The following is a 24181-nucleotide window of genomic DNA, read 5'->3' as shown; positions in this document are numbered from 1 at the left end:
CACCTCACTTGTCACCCATGCTTCCTTCACCCTACCATTCTTTTATCTTCCTCACCGGGACAAATTTATGTCTTACTTCCTGCGAGAGATCCAGAAACATCGACCACATGTCCGTAGTACATTTCCCTGCAAAGACATCATCCCAATTCACACCCGCAAGTTCTAGCCTTATAGCCTCCTAATTTCCCAATTAAAAATGTTCCTGTCCTCTCTGATTCTAACCTTTTCCATGGTAATGCGCTAAAGGTCAGGGAGCGGTGGTTACTGTCCCCCAGATGCTCACCCAGTGAGAGATCTGTGACCTGATCTGGTTCGTTACCTAATACTAGATTTAGTATGGCATTCCCCCTAGTCGACCTGTCAACATACTATGACAGGAATCTGTCCTGGACACACTTAACAAACTGCCCTGTCCAAACCCTTGGAACTAATCAGGTGCCAATGAATATTAGGGAAGTTAAAGTCAGTCATGATAACAACCCTGTTATTTTTGCACCTTTCCAAAATCTGCCTCCCAATCTGCTCCTCTGTATCTCTGCTGCTACCAGGGGGCCTATAGAACTCTCTCACTAGAGTAACTGCTTCCTTCCTGTTCCTGATTTCCACCCATACTGACTCAAAAGAGGATCCTGCTACATTACCCACCCTTTCTGTAGTTGTAATAGTATCCCTGACCAGTAATGCCACCCCTCTTCCCCCTTTCCCCCCCTCTATCCCTTTTAAAGCACTGAAATCCAGGAATATTGAGAATCCATTCCTGCCCTGGTGCCAGCCAAGTCTCTGTAATTGCCACTATATCATAATTCCATGTATGTATCCAAGCTCTAAGTTCATCACCTTTGTTCCTGATGCTGCTTGCATTGAAGTACACGCACTTTAGTCCTTCTACCTTACTATCTTTACACACTTTATTCTGCTTCTCTTTCCTCAAAGCCTTTCTATATGTTAGATCTGGCTTTACTCCATGCACTTATTTCACTGCTCTTTTGCTCCGGGTCTGATCCCCCTTGCAAATTAGTTTAAACCCTCCCGAACCATGCTAGCAAACCTATGTCAGGACCAAGTTAGATCCTCAGAGATTTTAACACCCAGGAACTTGAAATTGTGCTCACTCTCTCTAGTTCTGATACCTCTGAGGTTTGGTTCATGTTCCCTTGTCTTGTTCTTCCTGAAGTCCACAATCATCTCTTTGGTTTTACTGGCGTTGAGTACAAGGTTGTTGCTGTGATAGCACTCAGGCTTGTTGCTGCATGCCCTCTCGTCTCCATCTGATATTCTTTGTCATCAGCAAATTTATAGATGGCATTTGAGCTGTGCGTAACCACACAATCATGGGTATGCAGAGAGTAGAAAGTAGGCTAAGCACATATCCCTGAGATACGCCAGTGTTGATTGTCAATAAGGAGATGTTACTAGCAGTCCACACAAATTGTGGTCTTCTGGTTAGGAAGTCAAGGATCCAATTGCAGAGGACCAAGTTCTGTAGCTTTTCGATCAGGACTGTAGGAATGATGGTGTTAAATGCCGAGCTGTAGTCAATGAACAGCATCGTGGCACAGGTATTTGTATTGTCCAGATGATCTAAGGCCATGTGAAGAACCATTGAGATTGCGCGGGTCTGCTCTAGGCTTATTGTGGCAATAGGCAAGTTGCAGTGGGTCCAGCTCCTTGCTGAGGCAAGAGTTGATTCTAGCTATGACCGACCTCTTGAAGCATTTCATCACTGAGGATGTGAGTGCTGCTGGAGGATGGTCATTAAGGCAGCTCACACTACTGTTCTTGGGCATTGGTATAATTGTTGCCCCTTTGAAGCAGATGAGAACTTCTCACCGTAGCAGTGAGAGGTTGAAAATGTCTTTGAATACATCCAGTAGTTGGTTGGCACAAGTTTTCAGAGCATTACCAGGTACTCCATCAGCGCCTGATGTCTTGTGAGGGTTTGCTTTCCTGAAAGACAGCCTAACATTGACCTCTGAGAGTTTGAAGGGTCGCCGGGTACAGCAGGGATCCTCGCAGCTGTAGTTGTATTCTCCCTTTCAAAGTGTGGATAAAAGGCGTTGAGCCCAAGGTTGCATTATTGATGACGTGTCCCAGTGCACACCCAGTTCGTTAAACCAAGTGGTGTCGGACCACGATAATGAAAGCCATGGTCCATATTAAACTGGCTCCACTACACTACCCTATCCACCAGAGCCCCACATGCTCACCACACAAAACTCCATAACCTGATCTCTCCCAACCCAACATACACATCCACCAGCCCTACCCTCAAACCTAATCCTAAGGTCCAAGGGGGCACACACTCCAACTAACCCAAGGCGCACCCCGATCAACCCTGGCCTCAAACCCGCAGCCACTACACTACCCGATCTACTAGAGCCCTACATGCTCACTACACAAAAATCCACAACCTGATCTTTCCCAGCCCAACATGTATATAGTGAAGCATTGTTGCCATTCATGACATTGGGTTCTCTAGTCGGAAGTAAAGTCCTGCAAGCCCTGCCAGAGTGGATGTGCATCCGATGTCACCTCCAACCTTCTTGGAAATTGTTTTCTTCGCTCTGGAAATAGCCCTCCACAAGTCACACCTGGTTGTCTTGTGCAGACCTGGGTAGCCAGACTTGAATGCCACAGATCTAGCCCTCAGCGGATGACAAACCTCCTGGATCATCTGCAGTTTTTGGTTTGGAAATGTACAGCAAGTTTTCATAGTCACACACTCATCCACACAGGTTTTAATGAAGTTGGTAACAACTATGGCATACTCATCCAGATTTGAAGATGAATCCTGACATGGGTGTTTTTATTGTTCAGATGATCAATGGCCACTTGAAGAGCCATAGACCTATTTTGGCAATAGGCAAACTGCAGTTGGTCCTTGCTGAGGCAGGAGTTCATTCTAGCGATGACCAACCTCTCAAAGCATTTCATCACTGTAGATGTGAGTGCTTCTGGACAGTAGTCACTAAGACAGTCCACTGATTCAAAGCAGTCCTGTAAGCACTCCTGTGCTTCCCTTGTCCATACCTTGGTGCTGCAGTATTCACTCTGCCTATACACAGTGATTAGAAGTACAGCTAGGTGATCAGACGTTCCAAAGTTTGAACGTGGAATAGCATGGTAAGCACTCTTGGTGGTGTAACAGTGGTCCAGTCTGTTGTTTCCCCTGGTACTATAAGTGATTTGTTGATTAATTATTTAGTGACTTTTTTTTTACGCTGGCCTGTTTAAAATCCCCCAAAATAATGTGGAAGGATGTGCTGTTTCATGCTTGTTGATCATATTGTTCATATCATCTAGAGCCTATTTGACACTGCTGCCAAAATGATAGCGGAATCAAAGGTTATGGGGATAAGGCAGGAACTGGATACTGATTCTGGATAATCAGCCATGATCACCGTGAATGGCGGTGCTGGCTCGAAGGGCCGAATGGCCTACTCCTGCACCTATTGTCTATTGCTGAAATCTCCCGCGGCAGGTAAAATGAACAACACTTCATTGCAAGGTATTCCAGGTCTGGTGAGCAATATTAGGGCGTCACTAACACATCAGTACACCATGAGGAGATGATCATGAGGCATACACTTCCAACTCTGCTTTTGAGACAGTGTGTAGTGATCCCGTCAATCTGAATCACTGCATCCGATACGGGAGGGGTTAACCAGGATTCTGTGAAACAAAGGACGCAAGTGGTCCCTATGTCCCCCTGATACAGCAGCCTAGCTCTGAGATATCAGTCTTGTTTACCAGAGTCTGTATGTTAGCCAGCAAGATAGTTGGTATTGGGAGCTGAAAATCTTGTTGTTTTTTAAAATGCGCTAGTAACGCCAAGCGACTGCCTCGTTTCCGCTGAGGCCTCCTTGTGAGGATAGTACAGCAGCAATCGGCATTATTTCTATTGACTTTAAGCAGTGATAGACTTGAACAGCCTTACTGGAGCCAGAGGAAGTGGGTGAGGTACTAAATGAGTACTTTGTGAAGGACCTGGAGGATAGTGAGATCAAGGAGGGTTACGCTGATATTCTAAAGAATGTTGAAATCTACAAAGTGGTGGTATTAAGGTTCTTAAAATGCTTTAGGTAGATAAGTTGTTGGGGGCTGATGGTGACTATCCTAGATTATTCAAAGGCAGGAGAAGAGATTGCTGAGTCTTTGACAAATATTTTTGTATCCCTGAGAACAGCAAAATAGTGTTTTACCTCTATAAGAAGGGCTGTAGAGACAAAACAGGAAATTATAGGCTGGCGAGCTTTGCATTAATGGTAGGGAAATTGTTGGGGAAGATTCTGAGGGAAAAGATCCCCTCACATATGGAAAAATATTCTTACTAAAGGCACTTGGTATATCTTATAAACTTGATTGAGTTTCTTGAGGTGAAAATGCTTGAAAGTAGGGCAGTGAATGTTGTATAATTGGATTTTAGTAAAGCTTTTGACGAGATAACAGAAAATTAAGATTCATATGTCCAGTACTTTGATAGATTGGGTTCAAAATTGGCTTGGCCATGATGACAGAGGGAATTGGAAAAGGAGTGTTTAGGAATGTTTAAGACAGACATGAATAAACAGGGACTTGAGAGATATTGACCACTTGCAGTTGTCACAGACATAGGCCAAAAGGTCTGTTCGAGTGCTGTGCTTTACGTTCTGTGTAAGTGGACCTGCTGAATTTAAACTTTTCCATATATTTTTGCCACATTAAAGGATCATTATATATACAAGTAATTTTGCTATGCTTCCTGGTAACCTTGTTAGTAGTTATTATTTATTCACAGTTTAAAATTGATATGCAGGTACTTTGTCATAAGCTTGACAGGTAAGTTCATCTGAGATCTTCCAGGAATAGTCTTAAGTGTTTTACTTGAGTTTTGGCCTCCTTGGTTTTACCAAATGTGAGACCTTTGCCAGCATCATTTGTGCAGTTACATGAGAGCATGAGCCTACCCTTTATGGTAATACACAGACTGAGAAGCATGTTTTCTTCAGTCCAATGCCGGACTGAGGAAACTGTTGTATTGTTTCTGCTGATTTTCAGGTCTGTTGAAGTCAGGCACCCACTTGCCCTCTCAAATTGCAGCAAGGAATTTTTTTTTTTACCCCTGCATACTGTCTGTCCATCATTGATTGGTCAGCTGTTCATGAACCACAGAACGATACCAGCACAGAACAGGCCCTTTGACCCACAATGTTGTGCTGACTTTTTAATTTACTCCAAGACTAGTCCAATGCATCCCTCCATCCATTTTCCTACTTAGAGTTTTATAGAACTGCAACACTATCTTGCAGCTCCTGAATTTGATCCTCCAACCACTGAAGGTCAACACACCATTTGCCACCTTAACCACCCTATAACTTCTGTGGCAACTTTGAGGGATCTGTGGACATGGACTCCAAGATCCCTCTATTTCTCCATATTAAGAATCCTGCCATTAACCCTGGTTTCTTCTTTCAAGTTTGACCTTTCAAAGTGTATTACTTCACACTTTTCTGGATTGAACTCCATCTGCCACTTGGGGCGCCATGGTGGTGTAGCCGTTAGTGTAATGCTGTTACAACTCGGGGTGTCAAGAGATCGGAGTTCAATTCTGGCATGCTCTAAGAAAGTCTGTACGTGTGTGTGGCTTTCCTCTGGGTGCTCTGGTTTCTTCCCACAGTTCAAAGACGTACTGGTTAGTTGGTTAATTGGTCATTGTAAGCTGTCCTGTGATTAGTTTTGGGTTAAATAGGGGAGTTGCTGGGCTCATTGGACCGGAAAGGCCTATTCTGCACTCTATAAATAGAAATAAATCTTTAAAATTCTCTGCTTAGTTCTGCATTTTATCAGTATCCCTTTGTAACTGATGGCAACCTTCTACACTGCACATCACCACCAACCTTTGTATCATCTGCAAACTTATTAACCTACCCTTCAAGTTCCTCATCCAGGTTATTTTTAAAATTCACAAAGAACAGGGATCCCAGAACAGATCCTTGTGGAACACTACTGGTCACTGACCTCCAGGCTGAATACTCTCCACCAACAACCACCCTGTCTTCCTTCTGTGGGCAAGCCAATTCAGAATCCACACAGCCAAATTTCCTAGATCTTAATAGTTTTGCTGTTAGTTCACTTGTTTCCTACATTATTGCGAACAAAACTACTTAAGTGTTTTGAGCAATTGTGAAGGTCAAATTAATTGCAACTGCTTTTTTTTTTTGCAAGCTGGCTGCTAACGTTCTGTAAAATAGTGCCTGGACCTCAAATATTTAGTTACCATGTGTCATTCTGCTATGGTTGTACCCCAGGCTCATATTAGAAATTTGGATATTTTTTCACTTGTGTAAATAGTACATATACAGTCACAAGAAGTTTGTGAACCCTTTGGAGTTGCCTGTTTTTCTGCATTAATTACTCAAAATGTGATCTGATCTTCATCTAATTCACAATAATAGACAAACACAATCTGCCTAAACTAATAACACACAAACAATTGTTTTTTTCATGTCCTTATTGAACACATTGTTTAATCATTCACAGTCCAGGCTGGAAAAATTATGTGAACCCTTGTATTTAATAGCTGCTAGAACCTCCTTTAGTGGAGCAATAACCTTCACCAGCAGTTTTCTGTAGCTGCTGATCAGACTTGCACAATGGCTAGGAGGAATTTTAGAGCATTCCTCCATACAAAAATTTTAGTTCATCAATATTTCTGGGATACTTTGCATGAACTGCCCTCTTCAAGTCATGGCACAGCATTTCAATAGGGTTAAGATCTGGACTCTGAATTTACCATTCCAAACCACAGATTTTCTTTTGAAACCATTCTATTGACATGTGTGTTTTGGATTATTGTTGCATCATCCAACTTCTATTAAGCTTCAGGCGATGGGCTGCTACTCTGACGTTCTCCTGTAAAATGTCTTGATACAATTTTGAATTCATTGTTCCTTCAACAATTGCAAGCTGTCCAGGCCCTGAGGCAGCAAAGCAGCCCCAAACCATGAAACACACTTAAAAGTTGCTGGTGAATGCAGCAGGCCAGGCAGCATCTCTAGGAAGAGGTGCAGTCGACGTTTCAGGCCAAGACCCTTCGTCAGGACTAACTGAAGGAAGGATGATGCCATGATGCTGCTTCCACTATGCTTCACAATTGGGACGAGGTTTTGGTGTTGGTGTGCAATGCCTTTTTTCCTCCATACATAACGGTGTGCATTTCTGCCAAAAAGTTCAACTTTTGTCTCATTTGTCCACAGAACATTGTTCCAGAAGCATTGTGGAGCATCCAGGTGGTCTCTTGCAAGCTTAAGACATGCAGCAATTTAAAATTTTTTTTTTTTTTTTGGAGAGCTGTTGTGTCATTTCATGAACAGCATTCTTGTTCAGTGTTTTTCGTATAGTGGACACGAGCAGAGACTTTAGCAAGTTCTAGAGATCCCTGCAGGTCTTTTGCTTAACCCTTGGGTTCTTTTTCACCTCCTTCAGCATTGCACTTTGTGCTCTTGGTGTGATCTTTTTAGGACACCCACTCCTAGGGAGAGTAGCAACAGTACTGAATTTCTTCCATTTGTAGACAATTTCTCTTACTATGGACTGATGAACATTCGGGTCTTTAGAAATGTTTTTGTAATCTTTTCCAGCTTCATGTATCTCTACATTTCTTGTAAGGCCCTCTCAAAGTTGTTTTGATTGAGGCATAGTGCACATAAACAAATCATTCTTGAGAAGAGCAGGCTCTGTCACTAACCTGACTTTGTGTTTTTTTAATATAGGACTGGGTACCTCTAGAACCCATACCTCCAATTTCATCTCATTGATGAAACACCTGACTCCAAAGAGCTTTTGTAGTAGGCATGACCCCAGAGGTTCACATACCTTTTTGAATGTAGACTCTGATTGTTTAAATTGTGTACTCAGTATTGAAGAGAAGTACAATTGTTTGTGTGTTAGTAGATTTGTCAGATTGTTTGTCTATTATTGTGACTTAGATGAAGATTACATTGCATTTTACCTAAAATTAATGCAGAAAACCAGGTACTTGCCAAGGGTCCACAAATGTTTTCTTGCAACTGTAGACTGTACATAAAGTGACGCTAGGTGTTGTGCATGTTAGTGGTGGTTGGAGGAGGGATGTTGGTGTTGATTGATGGGTGGAGGTCTTGATCACTCTGATAACCTCGGAAGTAACTGTCTAGTGGTTTCTGGTATGGTGGATTCTATAGAGCCTCTTCCCTGATCGGAGTGGGACAAACAGTCCATAAGCAGGGTGGGTAGGATCATTAATGTTATTACTGGCCTTTTTTTTTTTTTGGAACCTTTATGTATGTCTTTGATGGCAGTAGGCTGCTGCTGGTGATGTGTTGTACCTGCTCTTGATGTTGATGAGTATATGCACCCCCCCCCACCCACCCTTCTGAAATCAATAATTAGCTCTTTTATTTTGTTGACATTGAGGGGGAAAGATTGTTGTCATGGCAACTATTCCCTTCCTGTACTCCAGTTCATCATTATTTAAGATGCAGCCCATTAGGGTGGTAGCATCTGCATACTTATAAAAGGAGTTTAAATAGAAGCCAGTGCAGAGTACCCCTGCCTCTATTGATGACGCAGAGATCATCGCCAGAGGCTCAGCAATCTCCTCCCTCACTTCCCACAGTAGCCTGGGGTATATCTCACCTGGTCCCGGTGACTTATCTAACTTAATGCGTTTGAAAAGCTCCAGCACATCCTCTTTCTTAATGTCTATATACTCAAGTGCTTCAGTCTGCTGTAAGTCATCCCCACAATTGCCAAGGTCCTTTTTCCTGGTGAATGCTGAAGCAAAGTATTCATTAAGTACCTCCGCTGCCTCCTCCGACTCCTCCGACTCCATGCTCACGTTTCCATTATCGCATCTGATCAGTCCTATTCTCACACAGCTCATCCTGTTGCTGTTCACATACTTGTAGACTGCCATAGGGTTTTCCTTAATCCTGCTTGCCAAGGCCTTCTCATAGCCCCTTCAAGCTCTCCTAATTTCATTCTTCAGCTCCTTCCTGGCAAACTTGTAATTTTCTAGAACACCATCAGAACTTAGTTTCTTCAACTTTTCGTAAGCTTTTCTTTTTACTAGATTTTCCACATCCTTTGTTCACCATGGTTCTTTTACTCTACCATTCTTTCCCTGCCTCAATGGAACATATCTGTGCAGAACACCATGCAAATGTTCCTGGAACATTTGCTACATTCCTGCTGTGCATTTTTCTGAGAACATTTGGTCCCAATTTATGTTCCCAAATTCCTACCTAATAGCATCATATTTTTCCCCCTATCCCAATTAAATGTTTTCCCAAATTGTCTGCTCTTACCCATCTCCAGTGCTATGGTAAAGGAGATAGTTGTAATCATTACCTCCAAAATGCTCTCCTGCAAAAGATCTGACACTTGACAAGGTTCATTTCCCAATGCCAGTTCAAATACAACCTCTCCTCTAGTTGGTTTATCTGCATATTGTGTCAGGAAACCTTCCGGAACACACCCAACTTCACCCTATCTAAACCCCTTGCTCTAAGGACATGCCAGTCAATATTAGGAAAGTTAAAACTACCCATCACAACAACCTAATATTATTGCATTGTTCCAGAATCTGCCTCCCTATCTGCCCTTCGATGTGCCTGTTACTATAGGGGAGGGTCCATAACAAACACCCAGTAGAATTATTGCTCGTCTTGTTTCTGACTTCCACCCACACTGCCTCGGTAGATAAGCCCTCCACGACTTCCTTTTCTGCAGCTGTGTCAGTATCCCTGATTAGCAATATCATGCCCCCACCTCTTTTGCCTCCCTCCCTGTTGTTTTTGAAACATCTAAAGCCTGCACACTCAGCAGCCATTCCTGCCTCTGAGACATCCAAGTCTCTGCAATAGCCACAGCATCATAGTTCCACGTATTGATCCACGTTGTAAGTTCATCTGCCTTGATTATGATACTCCTTGCATTATAATAGACACATCTCAAGCATCTTTGCTCTGTCCTCTGCCTATCCTTCCTCACAAACTCCCCACAAGCTGCCTCTACTCGTGCACCAACTGCCCCATCCTCTATCTCTTCACCTCAATTCCTATCCCCCTGCAAAACTAGATTAAACACCCTCCAATAGCATTTACAAACCTCCCCACCATGATATTGGGCCCCCTCGCATTCAAGTGCAACCCATCCTTTTTGTGCAGGTTGCACCTGCCCCAGAAGAGGTCCCAATGATCCAGAAATCTGAATGCCTGCCCCTGCTCCAATCCTTCAGCCACGCATTTATCTGCCATCTCATTCTATTCCTATACTCTGTGTCATGTGGCACAGGCAGCAATCCCAAGATTACTACCCTTGAGGTCCTCCTTCTCAGCTTCCTTCATATTTCCCTGCATTCTGTTTTCAGGACCTCCTCCCTCTTTTTACCTATGTCGCTGGAATCAGTATGTACCACAACCTTTGGCTGCTCACACTCCCATCTCAGGATATTGTGGACGTGTTCAGAAACATCATGAGCCCTGGCACCTGGGAGGCAAACTACCATTCATGTTTCTTTTTCGCGCCCACAGAATCGCCTATCTGTCCCCCTAACTATAGGGTCCCCTATTACTGCTGCCATTCTCTTCCATTCCATAGAAACCATAGAAACTACAGCACAGAAACAGGCCTTTTGGCCCTTCTTGGCTGTGCCGAACCATTTTCTGCCTAGTCCCACTGACCTGCACACGGACCATATCCCTCCATACACCTCCCATCCATGTATCTGTGCAACTTATTCTTAAATGTTAAAAAAGAACCCGCATTTACCACCTCATCTGGCAGCTCATTCCATACTCCCACCACTGTCTGTGTGAAGAAGCTCCCTGTAATGTTCCCTTTAACTTTTTCCCCACTCACCCTTAACCCATGTCCTCTAGTTTTTTTCTCCCCTTGCCTCATTGGAAAAAGCCTGCTTGCATTCACTCTATTTATACCCATCATCGTTTTATATACCTCTATCAAATCTCCCCTCATTCTTCTATGCTCCAGGGAATAAAGTCCTAACCTCTTCAACCTTTCTCTGTAACTGAGTTTCTCAAGTCCTGGCAACATCCTTGTAAACCTTCTCTGCACTCTTTCAGCCTTATTTATATCCTTCCTGTAATTTGGTGACCAAAACTGAACACAATACTCCAGATTCGGCCTCATCAATGCCTTATACAGCCTCATCATAACATTCCAGCTCTTATACTCAATACTTTGATTAATAAAGGCCAATGTACCAAAAGCTCTCTTTACGACCCAAATTTACCTGTGACGCCACTTTTAGGGAATTTTGTATCTGTATTCCCAGATCCCTCTGTTCTACTGCACTCCTCAGTGCCTTACCATTAACCCTGTATGTTCTACCTTGGTTTGTCCTTCCAACGTGCAATACCTCACACTTGTCTGTATTAAACTCCCATCTGCCATTTTTCAGCCCATTTTTCCAGCTGGTCTAAGTCCTTCTGCAGGGTCTGAAAACCTTCCTCACTGTCTACTACACCTCCAATCTTTGTATCATCAGCAAATTTGCTGATCCAATTTACCACATTATCCAGATCATTGACATAGATGACAAATAACAATGGACCCAGCACTGATCCCTGTGGCACACCACTAGTCACAAGCCTCCACTCGGAGAAGCAATTCTCTACTACCACTCTTTGGCTTCTTCCATTGAGCCAATGTCTAATCCAATTTACCACCTCTTCATGTATACCTAGCGACTGAATTTTCCTAACTAACCTCCCATGCGGGACCTTGTCAAAGGCCTTACTGGTCCATGTAGACAATATCCACTGCCTTCCCTTCATCCACTTTCCTGGTAACCTCCTCGAAAAACTCCAATAGATTGGTTAAACATGACCTACCACGCACAAAGCCATGTTGACTCTCCCTAATAAGTCCCTGTCTATCCAAATGCTTGTAGATTCTGTCTCTTAGTACTCCCTCCAATAACTTACCTACTACCGACGTTAAACTTACTGGCCTATAATTTCCCAGATTACTTTTCGATCCTTTTTTAAACAACGGAACAACATGAGCCACTCTGCAATCCTCCGGCCCCTCACCTGTGGACAGGGACATTTTAAATATTTCTGCCAGGGCCCCCGCAATTTCAACACTAGTCTCCTTCAAGGTCCAAGGGAACACCCTGTCAGGTCCCGGGGATTTATCCACTTTAATTTTCCTCAAGACAGCAAGCACCTCCTCCTTTTCAATCTGTACAGTTTCCATGATCTCACTACTTGTTTCCCGTAACTCCATAGACTTCATGCCAGTTTCCTTAGTAAATACAGACGCAAAAAACCTATTTAAGATCTCCCCCATTTCCTTTGGTTCTGCACATAGCCGACCACTCTGATCTTCAAGAGGACCAATTTTATCCCTTACAATCCTTTTGCTCTTAATATATCTGTAAAAGCTCTTTGGATTTCCTACCCTACCTTTCTGAGCTACAGGGCCAATCTCAGTGCCAGACACATGGCCACTGTTGCTTTTCCCAGGTAGGTCTCTTCCCCTCCCCCCCCCCCCCCCAAAAACAATACTCAAAAGGAAGTTCTTATTGTGGATAGGGATGGCCACAGGTGTGCTCTCCACTACGTGATACTCTTCCCTCTCCTGACAGTCACTCACTTAACTGTCTCCTGTGGCCCTAGTGTGACTAGTTGGGAAAATACTTGAAGCTGTCATTGAAGAAATAGGCAGATTGGATCCAGCAGGCAAACGCACCTGGATTCAGCAAATGCAGGTCCTGTTTGACAAACTTTCTGGAGTTCTTTTGAGGATATAATGAGCGCAGTCAATAGAGGGGAACAGATGGATGTTATTTACTTGGATTTCCAGAAGGCATTCGATAAGGTGCCTATAAAAGACTTATCCATAAGATAAGGATATATACAGTTATGGGTGATGTATTCGCATGGATAGAGGAGTGGTTAACAAACAGAAAGCAGAGAGTTAAGATACATGGGTGTTACGCTGGTTGACAATCAGGGGTGAGTGGTGTGTCGCAAGGGTTGGTGCTGGGCCCGCAACTGTTCACGATATACATTAATGATCTGGAAGAGGGGACCAAGTGTAGTGTATCTAAGTTTGCTCATGATATTAAATTGAGTGGAAAAGCAAATTGTGCAGAAGATAAAGAGAGTCTGCAGAGAGATATAGATATGTTAAGTGAGTGGGCAAGGGTCAGGTGGAAGGAATACAATGTTGGTAAATTGGAGGTCATCCACTTTGGAAGGAAAAATGGAAGAGCAGGTTATTAAATGCTAAAATGCAGCGTACTGCTGTACAGAGGGACTTGGGAGTGCTTGTGCATGAATCACAAAAGGTTGGTTTGCAGGTGCAGCAGGCTATCAAGGCAAATGGGATGTTGGCCTTCATTGCTAGAGGGATTGAATTTAAGAGCGGGGAGGTTATGCTGCAACTGTATAGGGTACTGGTGAGGCTGTACCTGGAGTACTGTGTGTAGGTCTAGTCATCTTACTTGAGGAAGGATATACTGGCTTTGGAAGCAGTGCACAGGAGGTTCACCAGGTTGATTCCAGAGATGAGGGGGTAAGACTGAGGAGAGATTGAGTCGTCTGGGACTGTACTCACTGGAATTCAGAAGAATGAGAGATCTTATAGAAACATATAAAATTATGAAAGGAAAAAATAAGATAGAGGCAGGAAATTTGATTCCACTAGTAGGTGAGACCAGAATTAGGGGACATAGCCTCAAGATTCAGGGGAGTAGATTTAGAGCGGAGATGAGGAAGAACTGCTTTTCCCATAAGGTGGTGTATCTGGAATTCAGTGCCCAATTAAGCTGTGGAGGCTACCTCAGTAAAATAGGAGTCCATGGCCAGATCAGCCATGATCTTATTGAATGCCGGAACAGGCTTGATGGACCAGATGGCTGACTCCTGCTCTTATTTCTCATGCTCTTATGTACCTGCCTATAACTCCTATTGATCGCTTCCTCATTTTGCCTAACAAGCCTAATTTAGTCTCTAAGGAGCTGCAGCTGTACACCTAGCACAGATGTGGCCATCAGGGAGGCTGGAAATTGCTCGGATATCCCACATAGGACACCCAGGGCTGAAAACTGGCCTTGCAGTCATACTCGCTATTCTTAAGTTAAAGGAAAAAAGAGATATGAATGTAACCTACCACCTTACCTCACTTAGGCCAGACCTCGCCGAAGCCATACTACTATGACTCGTGCTACTCCAATGACTGGGGATCTGATTGAAACATATAAGACTATTAAGGGATTGGACACACTAGAGGCAGGAAACATGTTCCCGATGTTGGGGGAATCCAGAACCAGAGGACACAGTTTAAGAATAAGGGGTAGACAATTTAGAATGGAGTTGAGGAAAAACTTTTTCACACAGAGGGTTGTGGTTCTGGGGAATGCTCTGCCTCAGAAGGCAGTGGAGGCCAATTCTCTGGATTCTTTCAAAAAAGAGTTAGATAGAGCTCTTAAAGATAGTGGAGTGAAGGGATATGGGGAGAAGGCAGGAAAAGGGTACTGATTGTGGATGATCAGCCATGATCACAGTGAATGGTGGTGCTGGCTCGAAAGGCTGAATGGCCTACTCCTGCACCTATTGTTTATTGACTGCGCCACTCGGCAGTGTCTCCCTTTTATCCCGAAACCTTCTCAGTGGCCTTGCGCGATAACGAGCTACTGTGTCTGCTTACTTTTCCGAATCAAATCTCCCACTGAAAGAAACTCCCTTTTTAAATCTTCTCAATGACCTTGCGTGATGATGAGCTACTGCATCTGCACTCTTCTCCCAATCCTCCCTGATTATTGTGGTATTTTGGTCAGGAAGTCGCAGAGGGAGGCATTGATTTGCACAGTTCAGAGTTTGGTGATAGAGTTGCATTGAATTGTAGTATTGAGAGGCAGAATTATCAATAAATAGTAGTCTGTATTTTTTTTTTTACTGATCAGATGCTCCAGGGATGAATACAGGGTCAGGGAAATGGCAGCTGTTGCAGACCTGTTTTGGCAGTCGGCAGATTGCAGTGGGTTGGAGTTGTCTGTAAAGCTGGAATTGATGTGTGCCGTGACCAGCTATTTGAAGCACTGTATGTTGGTAGATGTCAGAGCTGTGGGGCAGTAGGTTTTCAGACAGGTTACGTTTTTCTTGGGTACCAGGATGATAGTGGTCTTAAAGTGGAAGGAAACGGCCTGAAGCAGAGAGAGGTTAAAAATGTCTGCAGATACCCATGCCAATTGATCGCCACAGGACCACTCAAAATCTCAGGATATGGCCGGGGACACCGTCATGGTCCAGTGCTTTCTGTGGGTTTACCCTCCAGAATACTCGTCTTGTGTCTGCAATGGTGACTGTAGATTCAGGTGTACTGTAGACTGTCAGGGTGGGTGGTGACTGTCCAAGACTTTACTCACCGCCACTGTACCTCTAGTATTCCTTTCCCCTGCAATCTCTGCAATCCTGTCTCTAGAACCTCACTGTCAGCTGTTGGGTCCTTAGAGCTTCCATCTTCCTCTGACTCCATCTTCCTTGAACACCCCACACCCTACTCTCCTCTGGTACCAACAACTCTTTCCTCACACCCCCCCTCCCCCCGCCCCACCGGATCCCAGTTCTAATCCTTGCCATGTATTCACCATTTCCTCTTACCTTCCCCTCTCTGAAGCAGAACTTTCTATCCTCAGCAAGGGTTTCACTTTTGTCCCCTTTTGCCTGCATCTTAGTGCATTCCACACCCTCCATGACGTTAAGTTGTTCTTATGTCGCCGTCGTCTCCGAGCTCACTTCTTTAACAAGGATTCCACTCTCTGCACTGATGACCCTTTCTCTCCTCTTCAAACCTTCTCTTTTTGGACACCCCACTCTGATTGTATGCCTGCTTTGGATCTTTTCATCTCAAATTGCAGAGGAGATGTTGACTGTCTTGACTTAATTACTCCTCTCTCCTCCTCCAACTTCCTCCAGCTCACTGAATGCACTGATCTCCACTCTCCACACCGATCCCAACCTTACCATCGAACCCACAAACAAAGTGGGTGCTTTTGTGTATGCTGTATGTACCAGGCTGGGCAACAATTCTCAGACACCACTTCATGCCTACCCCTTAAAGGGGACCCCAGTCCAGACCATTAGAAAAGCATCTCTGACATCATCACTGATGTTATCCAATCTGGTGAATTCCCATCCACTGACACCAAATTCATTGTTCCCTTATGCTGCGCTGCTCTCTTCATCCTTCTGCCCAAGATCCCCAAGCCAGACTGTCCATGTAGATATGTCTCTGCCTGGTCCTGCCCCACTGAACTCACATCCTCATACCTCAAATCCACTCTATTTTCCTTGGTTCAGCCCCTTCCCAGCCACATCCACTGCACTTCTCATGCCTTTGATTTTCTCAGTAACTTTCAGTTCCCTGGCTCTGACTACCTCATCTTCACCATGGATGTTCAGTCCTTATACACCTCTATCTCCCATTAAGATGACCTCAAACCTGTCCACTTACTTCTTGACAACTGAACCAACCAATTCCCCTCCACCACCACCCTCCTCCGCCTGGCAGAACCCTGCTTGTATATTTTTCCTTTGGCTCCTCCCACTTTCTCCACACTCGTGGTGTAGCCATGAGCACTCACATGGGTCCCAGCTATACCTGCTAGCTATATTGGCTACGTGGAACAATCTGTGGTTGAAGCCTTCCTCGGTCATACTCCCCAACTCGTCCTCTGCTACATGGACGACTGCATTGGTGCTGCTTCTTACCGGCTCGTCAATCTTATCAACTTTACCTCTAATTTCCACCTTGCTCTTAAATTTATTTGGTCCATCTCTGACATCTCCCTCCCCATTCTCGGTCTCTCTCTCTGTCTCCATCTCTGGAGACAAACTGTCAACCAACATCTTTACCAAACCTACCCATTCCCACATTTATCTCGACTATACCTCTTCCCACCCTACCTCCTGTAAAAATGCTATCTCCTTTTCTCAGTTTCTTTGCCTCCGCCGCATCTGTTCCCAGTACATGACTTCACATTCCAAGACATGAGAAATGTCCTCCTCCTCTAAAGAGCGGGGTTTCCTTCCCTCCACTATTGATGCTGCCCTTACCTGCATCTCCTCCATTCCCTATATATCCATGATTACCCTAACTTCCCTTCACCTTTGATAGTTCTTCTTGCCCTACCTACCATCCCATCAGCCACTTCATCCAACACATTATCCTTCACAACTTAACCTATCTTCCCATCTCCAAAGGGACCCTATCATGAAACATATCTTTTTTTTAGATTATGAGAACACTCAGTCCTCTTTTATTGTCATTTAGAAATGCATACATGCATTAAGAAATGATACAATGTTTCTCCAGAGTGATATCACAGAAAACAAGACAGACCAAAGACTAACACTGACAACACCACATAATTATAACATATAGTTACAGCAGTGCAAGCAGTACCATAATTTGATGAAGAACAGTCCATAGGCACAGTAAAAAAAAAAGTCTCGAAGTCCCCGAGTCGATCGACTCTCGAGTCCCCGATAGTGACGGCAAAAGGGAGAAACTCCCTGCCATAAACCTCCAGGCACCGTCAACTTGCCGATACCTTGGAAGCAGCCGACCCTGGGTCCATCCGTCCGAAAATTCCGAGCTTCCGAGCAGCCTTTCCGATACAGCCTCCTGAGTGCCATCCTCTGCCGAGCGCCTTCAACCTCTCCCCGGCCGCTGAAACACGCAAAGCCGAGAATTTCGAGGCCTACGGCTCCAGAGATTCCAGTTACCACACAGTAGCAGTGGTAGCAAAGCAATCATTTCAGAAGTTTTCCAGATGTTCCGCTATGCACTCAAGTCTGTCTCCATCAAGTCAGAATTGTGCACGGTCCCCTACTTGACAGATAACAAATATTCATCACTGGAGAGGCCATGCGTGCTGCCGTCGCGCCATTTCCTCCCTCCCTCCCTCCCTCCCCTTCATCGCCATGCAATTCCCTTAGCCATTTGTCCTTCCCTACTAATCTCCCTTCTGGCACTAATCCTTGTAAATGGTCTGAGGGTTACACCTGCCCACATACCTCCATTCTCACCTCCATTCAGGGTCCCAAACAGTTCTTCAGGGTGAGGCAGTGCTTCACCTGCGAATCTGTTGGGGTCATCTATTGTGTCCGGTGCTCCTCTACATTGGTGAGGCCTGTCGTAAATTGGGGATTCTTTTGTTGAGCACCTCTGCACCATCCGCAACTTCCTGGTGGCCAAACATTTTATTTCCCATTCCCGTTCCGTGGCTTTTTCTTGTGCCAAGATGAAGCCACCCTCAGGGAGGAGGAGCAACATTGTGTATTACATCTGGGTATATTCCAACCAGATGGCATAAATATTAATTTCTTCTGCCTGTATCCCCTCCTTTGTGCCTTTCTCCTGTGGTTCACTCTTCTCTCCTATCAGATTCTTTCTTCTCCAGCCCTTGACCTTTCCCACCCACCTGGCTCTAGCTAGCCTCTTTCTACTCCCTTCCTCCACCTTTTATATTCTAGAGAATTTTCCTTCCTTCTCTGTGCTGAAGAAAGAATGAGGCTCAAAACGTCGACTGTCTATTTCCATAGATGCTGCCTGACCTGTTGAGTTGCTATAGGCATTTTGTGTTTTAGTGACTTACCCATTCTCTTCTGTTCAAAAATGCGCATAGAATGCATTTAACTCATCGGGAAGGGACGTGCTGTTGTTGGTGATGCTATTTTTGTAACAAGTTATAGCATGTGAACCCTGCCACAGCTCTGAGGATTAGTCTGGTATTTTCTCTTAGCACCTCAGAGATTCGGTACTCCAACCAGCTGTGGCGTAACTCTGGTTTGAATTTTTCCATTTCCTGACAACTTCCAAAATGCATAAGAGTTAAACCAGCGGCACAAGTGCAGAAGTCTGATGCTTCACTGAAAGATGCAGATTTAGTCTGGTGTTTATCACCTGAATCTAATGTAACAGAGGCTTTACATCAGATCAGGTAGAGTTTATCAGCATGTACACAAGAACTTCCATAACTAGAACTTTGGCAATGCTGAATGATTTATTTGATATTTCTGTTAATGGTCTAACAGGTAGATATTACACAGTATTACAACAAAGATCCAATGAAATCAGAAGCTTTTATTTCTGATTTGATGCTTCTGAGTGCAGGTATCTGGGCCCTGGTGAGTTTTAGGGGAGTTTAGGAAATGTCTTCTGGGATTTCTGAAAAGTTGGATGGATTATCAGAGTTTTACTGTAGTTTGCGGACACAGTAGATAGGTATAGCATATTAGCCCCAAACTTTCTAATGTCTTGAACTTTTCCAAGCAGTATTGCTGGTGGGGAGGATTACATACTTAAAACGTTTTTCATCTCAGCCACTGCTGTATTCTTCCTATTTTTGACTTTGTTGTAGAATGTGAACAGGGTACTTGTAGTTAGATTTCCTTCTATTTCAGAGCTTTTGACAAGAATATCTTTAAAAATTCTCCCCGCTTGTATTTGCAAATCACTGGCAAACTACTTGCTGTAGGGGCTCTTTTACAAAACAACTCACCGGAAGCTCAATCTGCTTGATTCAGCATGGTCCCCAGTTGATCATTGCTCAAACAAATTAAGGAATGCCATTATCTTCCTTGTGCTTCCTTTTCATGTAATTGTAATTTGTGTTAGTGGCATCTGTACTGCTCTAAAATTGAGACGATATCTAATTTTTATGTGCAGTGCACTAGGTCAAAATTCCAAAGGGATTTTGCTGATGATGACAAAATTTTGGTATTTTTGTGAGCACTATTTTGGTGCACAAGTAAGGTATTCAAATTTAATTGGTAGGCATTTGAAATGGCCATTTCATTTCAATTTAATTGCACTTAGATTTGTGCATCCTACTAATTGAAGTTTTTATATCCGAAATTAAACCTGCTGAACAATAACCATGAGAGCAATTTAGAATGCAAGTAAGACACAAAATTTGAACTGTGAATATATTTGGTTTATCATTAAATGTCAAAGATAGCAGATTTTGAACAGTAAAAGGTTCTTGTAAGTTATTTCTGTTACTTGATTGTATTTTGCTTTTTTTTCTGCTTTTGCAACACTTCTGACGGCCTTTGGAAAGCAGACACCCAAACATCAGACGGCAACACGCAAAATAAAGTAAGTTAACCAATGGAATTGTTTCACCAGTGTATGGTAATAAAACCATCATTTGAATGCATTAGGTTATGGCACTGATCATGATTCTTAAGTTATTAATTTCACTGAAATGTGCTTTAGTTTTCCAGACTTTTGACTCTGCTTTTGGAAAAGTTGTCCTTTTTGTATAATTGTGAATTACGAATTATGTTGTCACTAAATTCTTTGCTTCTTTGCCGTTTGTCATCTTATTTCCTGAAACTGCTGAGTATCTTAGTGTTGTTCCCTTCCTTTGTTTTTCAGTTATACTTACTTGTGGGACTGAACCATATAACTAACTGTTTTCAAGCAGTTTCTGCTAGTAGTGTATTCCTTTGTTTTATTACCAACAAGTCACAAAACCATGTGAATGAGTGTTAAATTTTACAGCGTTTGCTGCCTTTTACCTGTTGATGGAGCTGTTTTTCTTTGCAAGGCGTTCTTGTTAACCGAAGTGGTAATATTTGTGGAGGGAATTAGAAATGCAGGCAGTATTATGGTGAAGTGATAAGCTATGTCACTTTATGAACAGGTTTAAGTAATAACCGTCTGTTAATGGCGATGGTAGAATTTATATATTGGAAGTCCAAGATAGAGTTTAAAGTTCAAAGCAAATTTATTGAGGTACATATGTGTACAGCCCTGAGATTAATTTTCTTGCAGGCATACTCAATAAATCCAGTAACCATGATAGAATCAATAAAAGACTGCAGCAATAGAGCCGACAAAAAAAAACAAGTAGGCAATAAATATTGACAACATGAAATGAAGAGTCATTGACAGTGAATCCATAGGTTTTGGGAACAGTTCAGTGATGCAGCGAGTGAAGTTATCCCCACTGGTTCAAAAGAGCCTGATTGGTTGAGGGGTAACGACTGTTCCTGAATATAGTGGTGTGGGTCCTAAGGATCCTGTACCACCTTCCTGGCGGCAGCAGCGAGAATGAACAGGGAGATGGGGGGTGGGGGGTGTCCTTGATGATGGATGCTGCTTTCCTTTAACAATGCTGTGTGTGGATGTGCTCAGTGGTGGGGAGGCCTTTACCAGTGATGGACTGGGCTGTGCCCACTACTTTTTGTAGGATTTTCCATTCAAGGGCATTGGTGTTTACATACCAACTGTGATGCAGCCTGTCGATGTACTCTCCACCACACACCTGTAGGAGTTTGTCAAAGTTTTAGATATTGTGCCGAATCTTTGGAAAGCTTCCAAGGAAATAAAGGTACTGCTGTGCTTTTTTTGTAATTGCACTTGCGTTGCTGAGCCCAGGATGGGTCCTCTTAGATTATAACATGGGAGAGGGGAGGAATCTCCTTCCCTTTCTCCTAGGATCCACTTTCTTGTATCAAATTTCTTCCTCTCCAGCCCTTCACCGTTCCAGTGCGTCTGGCTTCACCTATCACCTTCTAGCTATCCTCCTCCTCTCCTCACATTTTTATTCTGGCATCTTCCCCTTCCTTTTTACACCTGAGGATGGGTCTTGGTCTGAAACGTCAATGGTTTATTCATTTCCATAGATGCTGCAGAGTTCCTCCAGCATTTTGTGTGTTACTGAGGTATTTAATATTGCTGACCCTCTCCACCTCTGAACCTCCTATGAGGTTTGTCTCCAATTTCTTCATCCTGAAGTCAATCAGCTCCTTTGTCTTGCTGGCATTGAGTAAGAAGTTGTTGTTGTGGCATCACTCAGCAAAATTTTCAATGTCCCTCCTTTATGCTGATTCATCACTACCTTTAATTCTGCCAACGAGAGTAGTATGATAGACGTTGAGGCAGATTACAATGTATTTCTTTGACATCAGTATAATTGAAGCCTCCTTGAAGCAAGTGGTACCTCAGACTGCTACAGCAAGAGGTTAACTATCTCAGTGAACATTCCAGCCAGTTGATCAGTGCAGGTCTCCAGTACTTGGCCTGGTACCCCATCTGGACCAGATGCCCCCCATGCTTTCACCCTTCTGAATAATGTTCAGACTGAAATCACAAGATCATTGGGGGCTGTGGATGTTTGTGATGGTTCCCCAATGTTTTGATGGTCCCCCAATGTTTTGATGGTCAAAGTGAGCACAGAAGGCATTGAGCTCATCTGGAAGCGAAGCTTTGTTGTTACCTATATTCCTTGATTTCACTTTGTAAGAGGCAGTAGCATTTCAAGTCCTGCCACAGCTGTCAAGCATCCGTCATTGATTTAAGTTTAGTCTGGAATTGTCACTTTACCCGTGAGATGGTTTTCCAGAGATTGTAGATGGACCTCTTGTAACTTTTTGATCGTCAGACTTGAATGCTTCTGATCTGACCCTCAGCAGATTACACATCTCATGATTCATCCAGGGCTTTTGGTTTGAGAAGACTGAATGATTTTGTGAGGACACACTTATCTACAACTTTATAAAGTCCATGATAGCTGGATATAGAAAGGTTATTTCATATAGTGGGGAGTCTAGGACCAGAAGACACAGCCTCAGAATAGATGTTCTTTAGAACAGAGTTGAGGAGGAATATCTTTAGCCAGAATTCATTGCCACAGACAGCTGTGGATACCAAATTATTGGGTATGTTTAAGGCAGAGGTTAATAGGTTATTGATAATTAGGGGCCTTAAAGGTTACGGAGAGAAGGTAGGAGCGTGGGGTTGAAAGGGATGATAAATCAGCCCTGGTGGATTGGCAGAGTAAACCTGGTGGGCTAAGTGTCCTAATTCTGCTCCTATGTCTTATGGTCTTATATTTGCAGTTTGGTATGGAAACCAATTAAATCGGAATCAGATTTACTATCACTGACTTATGCTGTGAAATTCGTTGTGTGGCAGATCTTACATAAAAATTAAATTATTGCTTTGCCATGTTTTGAATGCAAATCCGTAAATATGTTAAAAAATCACAGGAATTGCTGTAAGAATTTGTATCAACGAAATAAATTTATTTATGTAGCAATCCGCCACATGTTATTTTGTGCTCAAAACTGAAATTTCATACAGGAATTAGTGCTGCTATAGTGGATCTTTTTTCCTGATCTGTTCAATTTTCTGTTGAAAAAAGCAAGCTGTTGTATTAATTTTGTCATAGTAATTTTTAAAAATATTTTTGGCCACTGTCAGCAGCCATCAGTGACTTAATGGGGTTAGGTGAATGTTGGGTTTTGTAATGGATACCATTTGTACCTTGGGATTCAGGATCCAGGATTCATTTAAATTTTTTGCTTTACAGATCTTTTCAAAGTATTTTATCATTTTGCATCTTTATCCTAGGATAGCATTTCATTAAATAGAAATGACAAAATAAGACAAAGTTGAAAAAAATTTACTGATAGCTTTCTTTTAATTTAAAAGTAGCAAGAACTGTCAAGATGGGCAATTTTAGGCACTGAATTTGAACCCCTTATAGCCTCAGTCTTTGAAAACATGGATGAAAAGGAAAGTGGGCATGTAGCAGGAATCAGGAGTCAGGAACTGAGGTTTGTGGGGGCACTTGAGGGGTATAGTTCCTGATGAGGTATCATAAGTGAGTGTGGATACGAAAAGACTTGTAAAAGAAAAAATACCGCAAAATGTGGATGACCTGGAACTGTTAGTGTTTTTGATGTCGGGGTGGTTAGAATTTGGGGCTTGACAGGTTTGGTTGAGCAGCAGAGAGGAATTTACTGAAATTTATGGATAATCAATGGCAAAGTTATCCAAGGAATCCAATAGTGTAATAGTAAAAGCAGAAGTATAATAATTTAGCTGTAGGTAGGCTGAAATGGGCTCCTGATTTTTATCTAAGTGTTAAAGTCTTGGGCTGAAAGACATAATACATTAGAGCAAATACTGAATAATATAGGATGTAGAGGTTGCTTATTGCGTGATGAAGGATGAATTGCTAGACAGGACGGGAATTTAATGTAGGAAATACACACTAAAGTTTGGTGCACTAGTAGTGGAAAATATTGCAGGTAACGATAACTTGGACCAATGTCTTGAAAGCAGGAAGGTGAAGGAAAGGAGGACTTAAAAGTTGGTCCTTACTGCA

The 24181-nt window shown here is 43.1% G+C and overlaps 1 protein-coding gene across 6 annotated transcripts in view; it reads left to right on the top strand.

Moving 5' to 3' along the window:
- The window catches only part of sugt1 (SGT1 homolog, MIS12 kinetochore complex assembly cochaperone), a 183742-nt gene that overhangs the window by 45859 nt on the left and 113702 nt on the right, over window positions 1-24181 (top strand). For 4 of the 6 annotated variants that reach the window (XM_072263501.1, XM_072263499.1, XM_072263502.1 and 1 more), the window contains exon 8: window positions 20120-20157. In XM_072263501.1, the coding sequence (XP_072119602.1) occupies window positions 20120-20157 (38 nt within the window). The remainder of the gene's footprint in view (window positions 1-20119; window positions 20158-24181) is intronic. The other 2 variants (XM_072263500.1, XM_072263503.1) reach the window with 1 other exon arrangement.

The sequence above is a fragment of the Mobula birostris genome, chromosome 7 (assembly GCF_030028105.1).
Source record: "Mobula birostris isolate sMobBir1 chromosome 7, sMobBir1.hap1, whole genome shotgun sequence".
NCBI classification, from domain to species: Eukaryota; Metazoa; Chordata; class Chondrichthyes; order Myliobatiformes; family Myliobatidae; genus Mobula; species Mobula birostris.
This window is presented reverse-complemented; position numbering and strand designations above follow the sequence as displayed.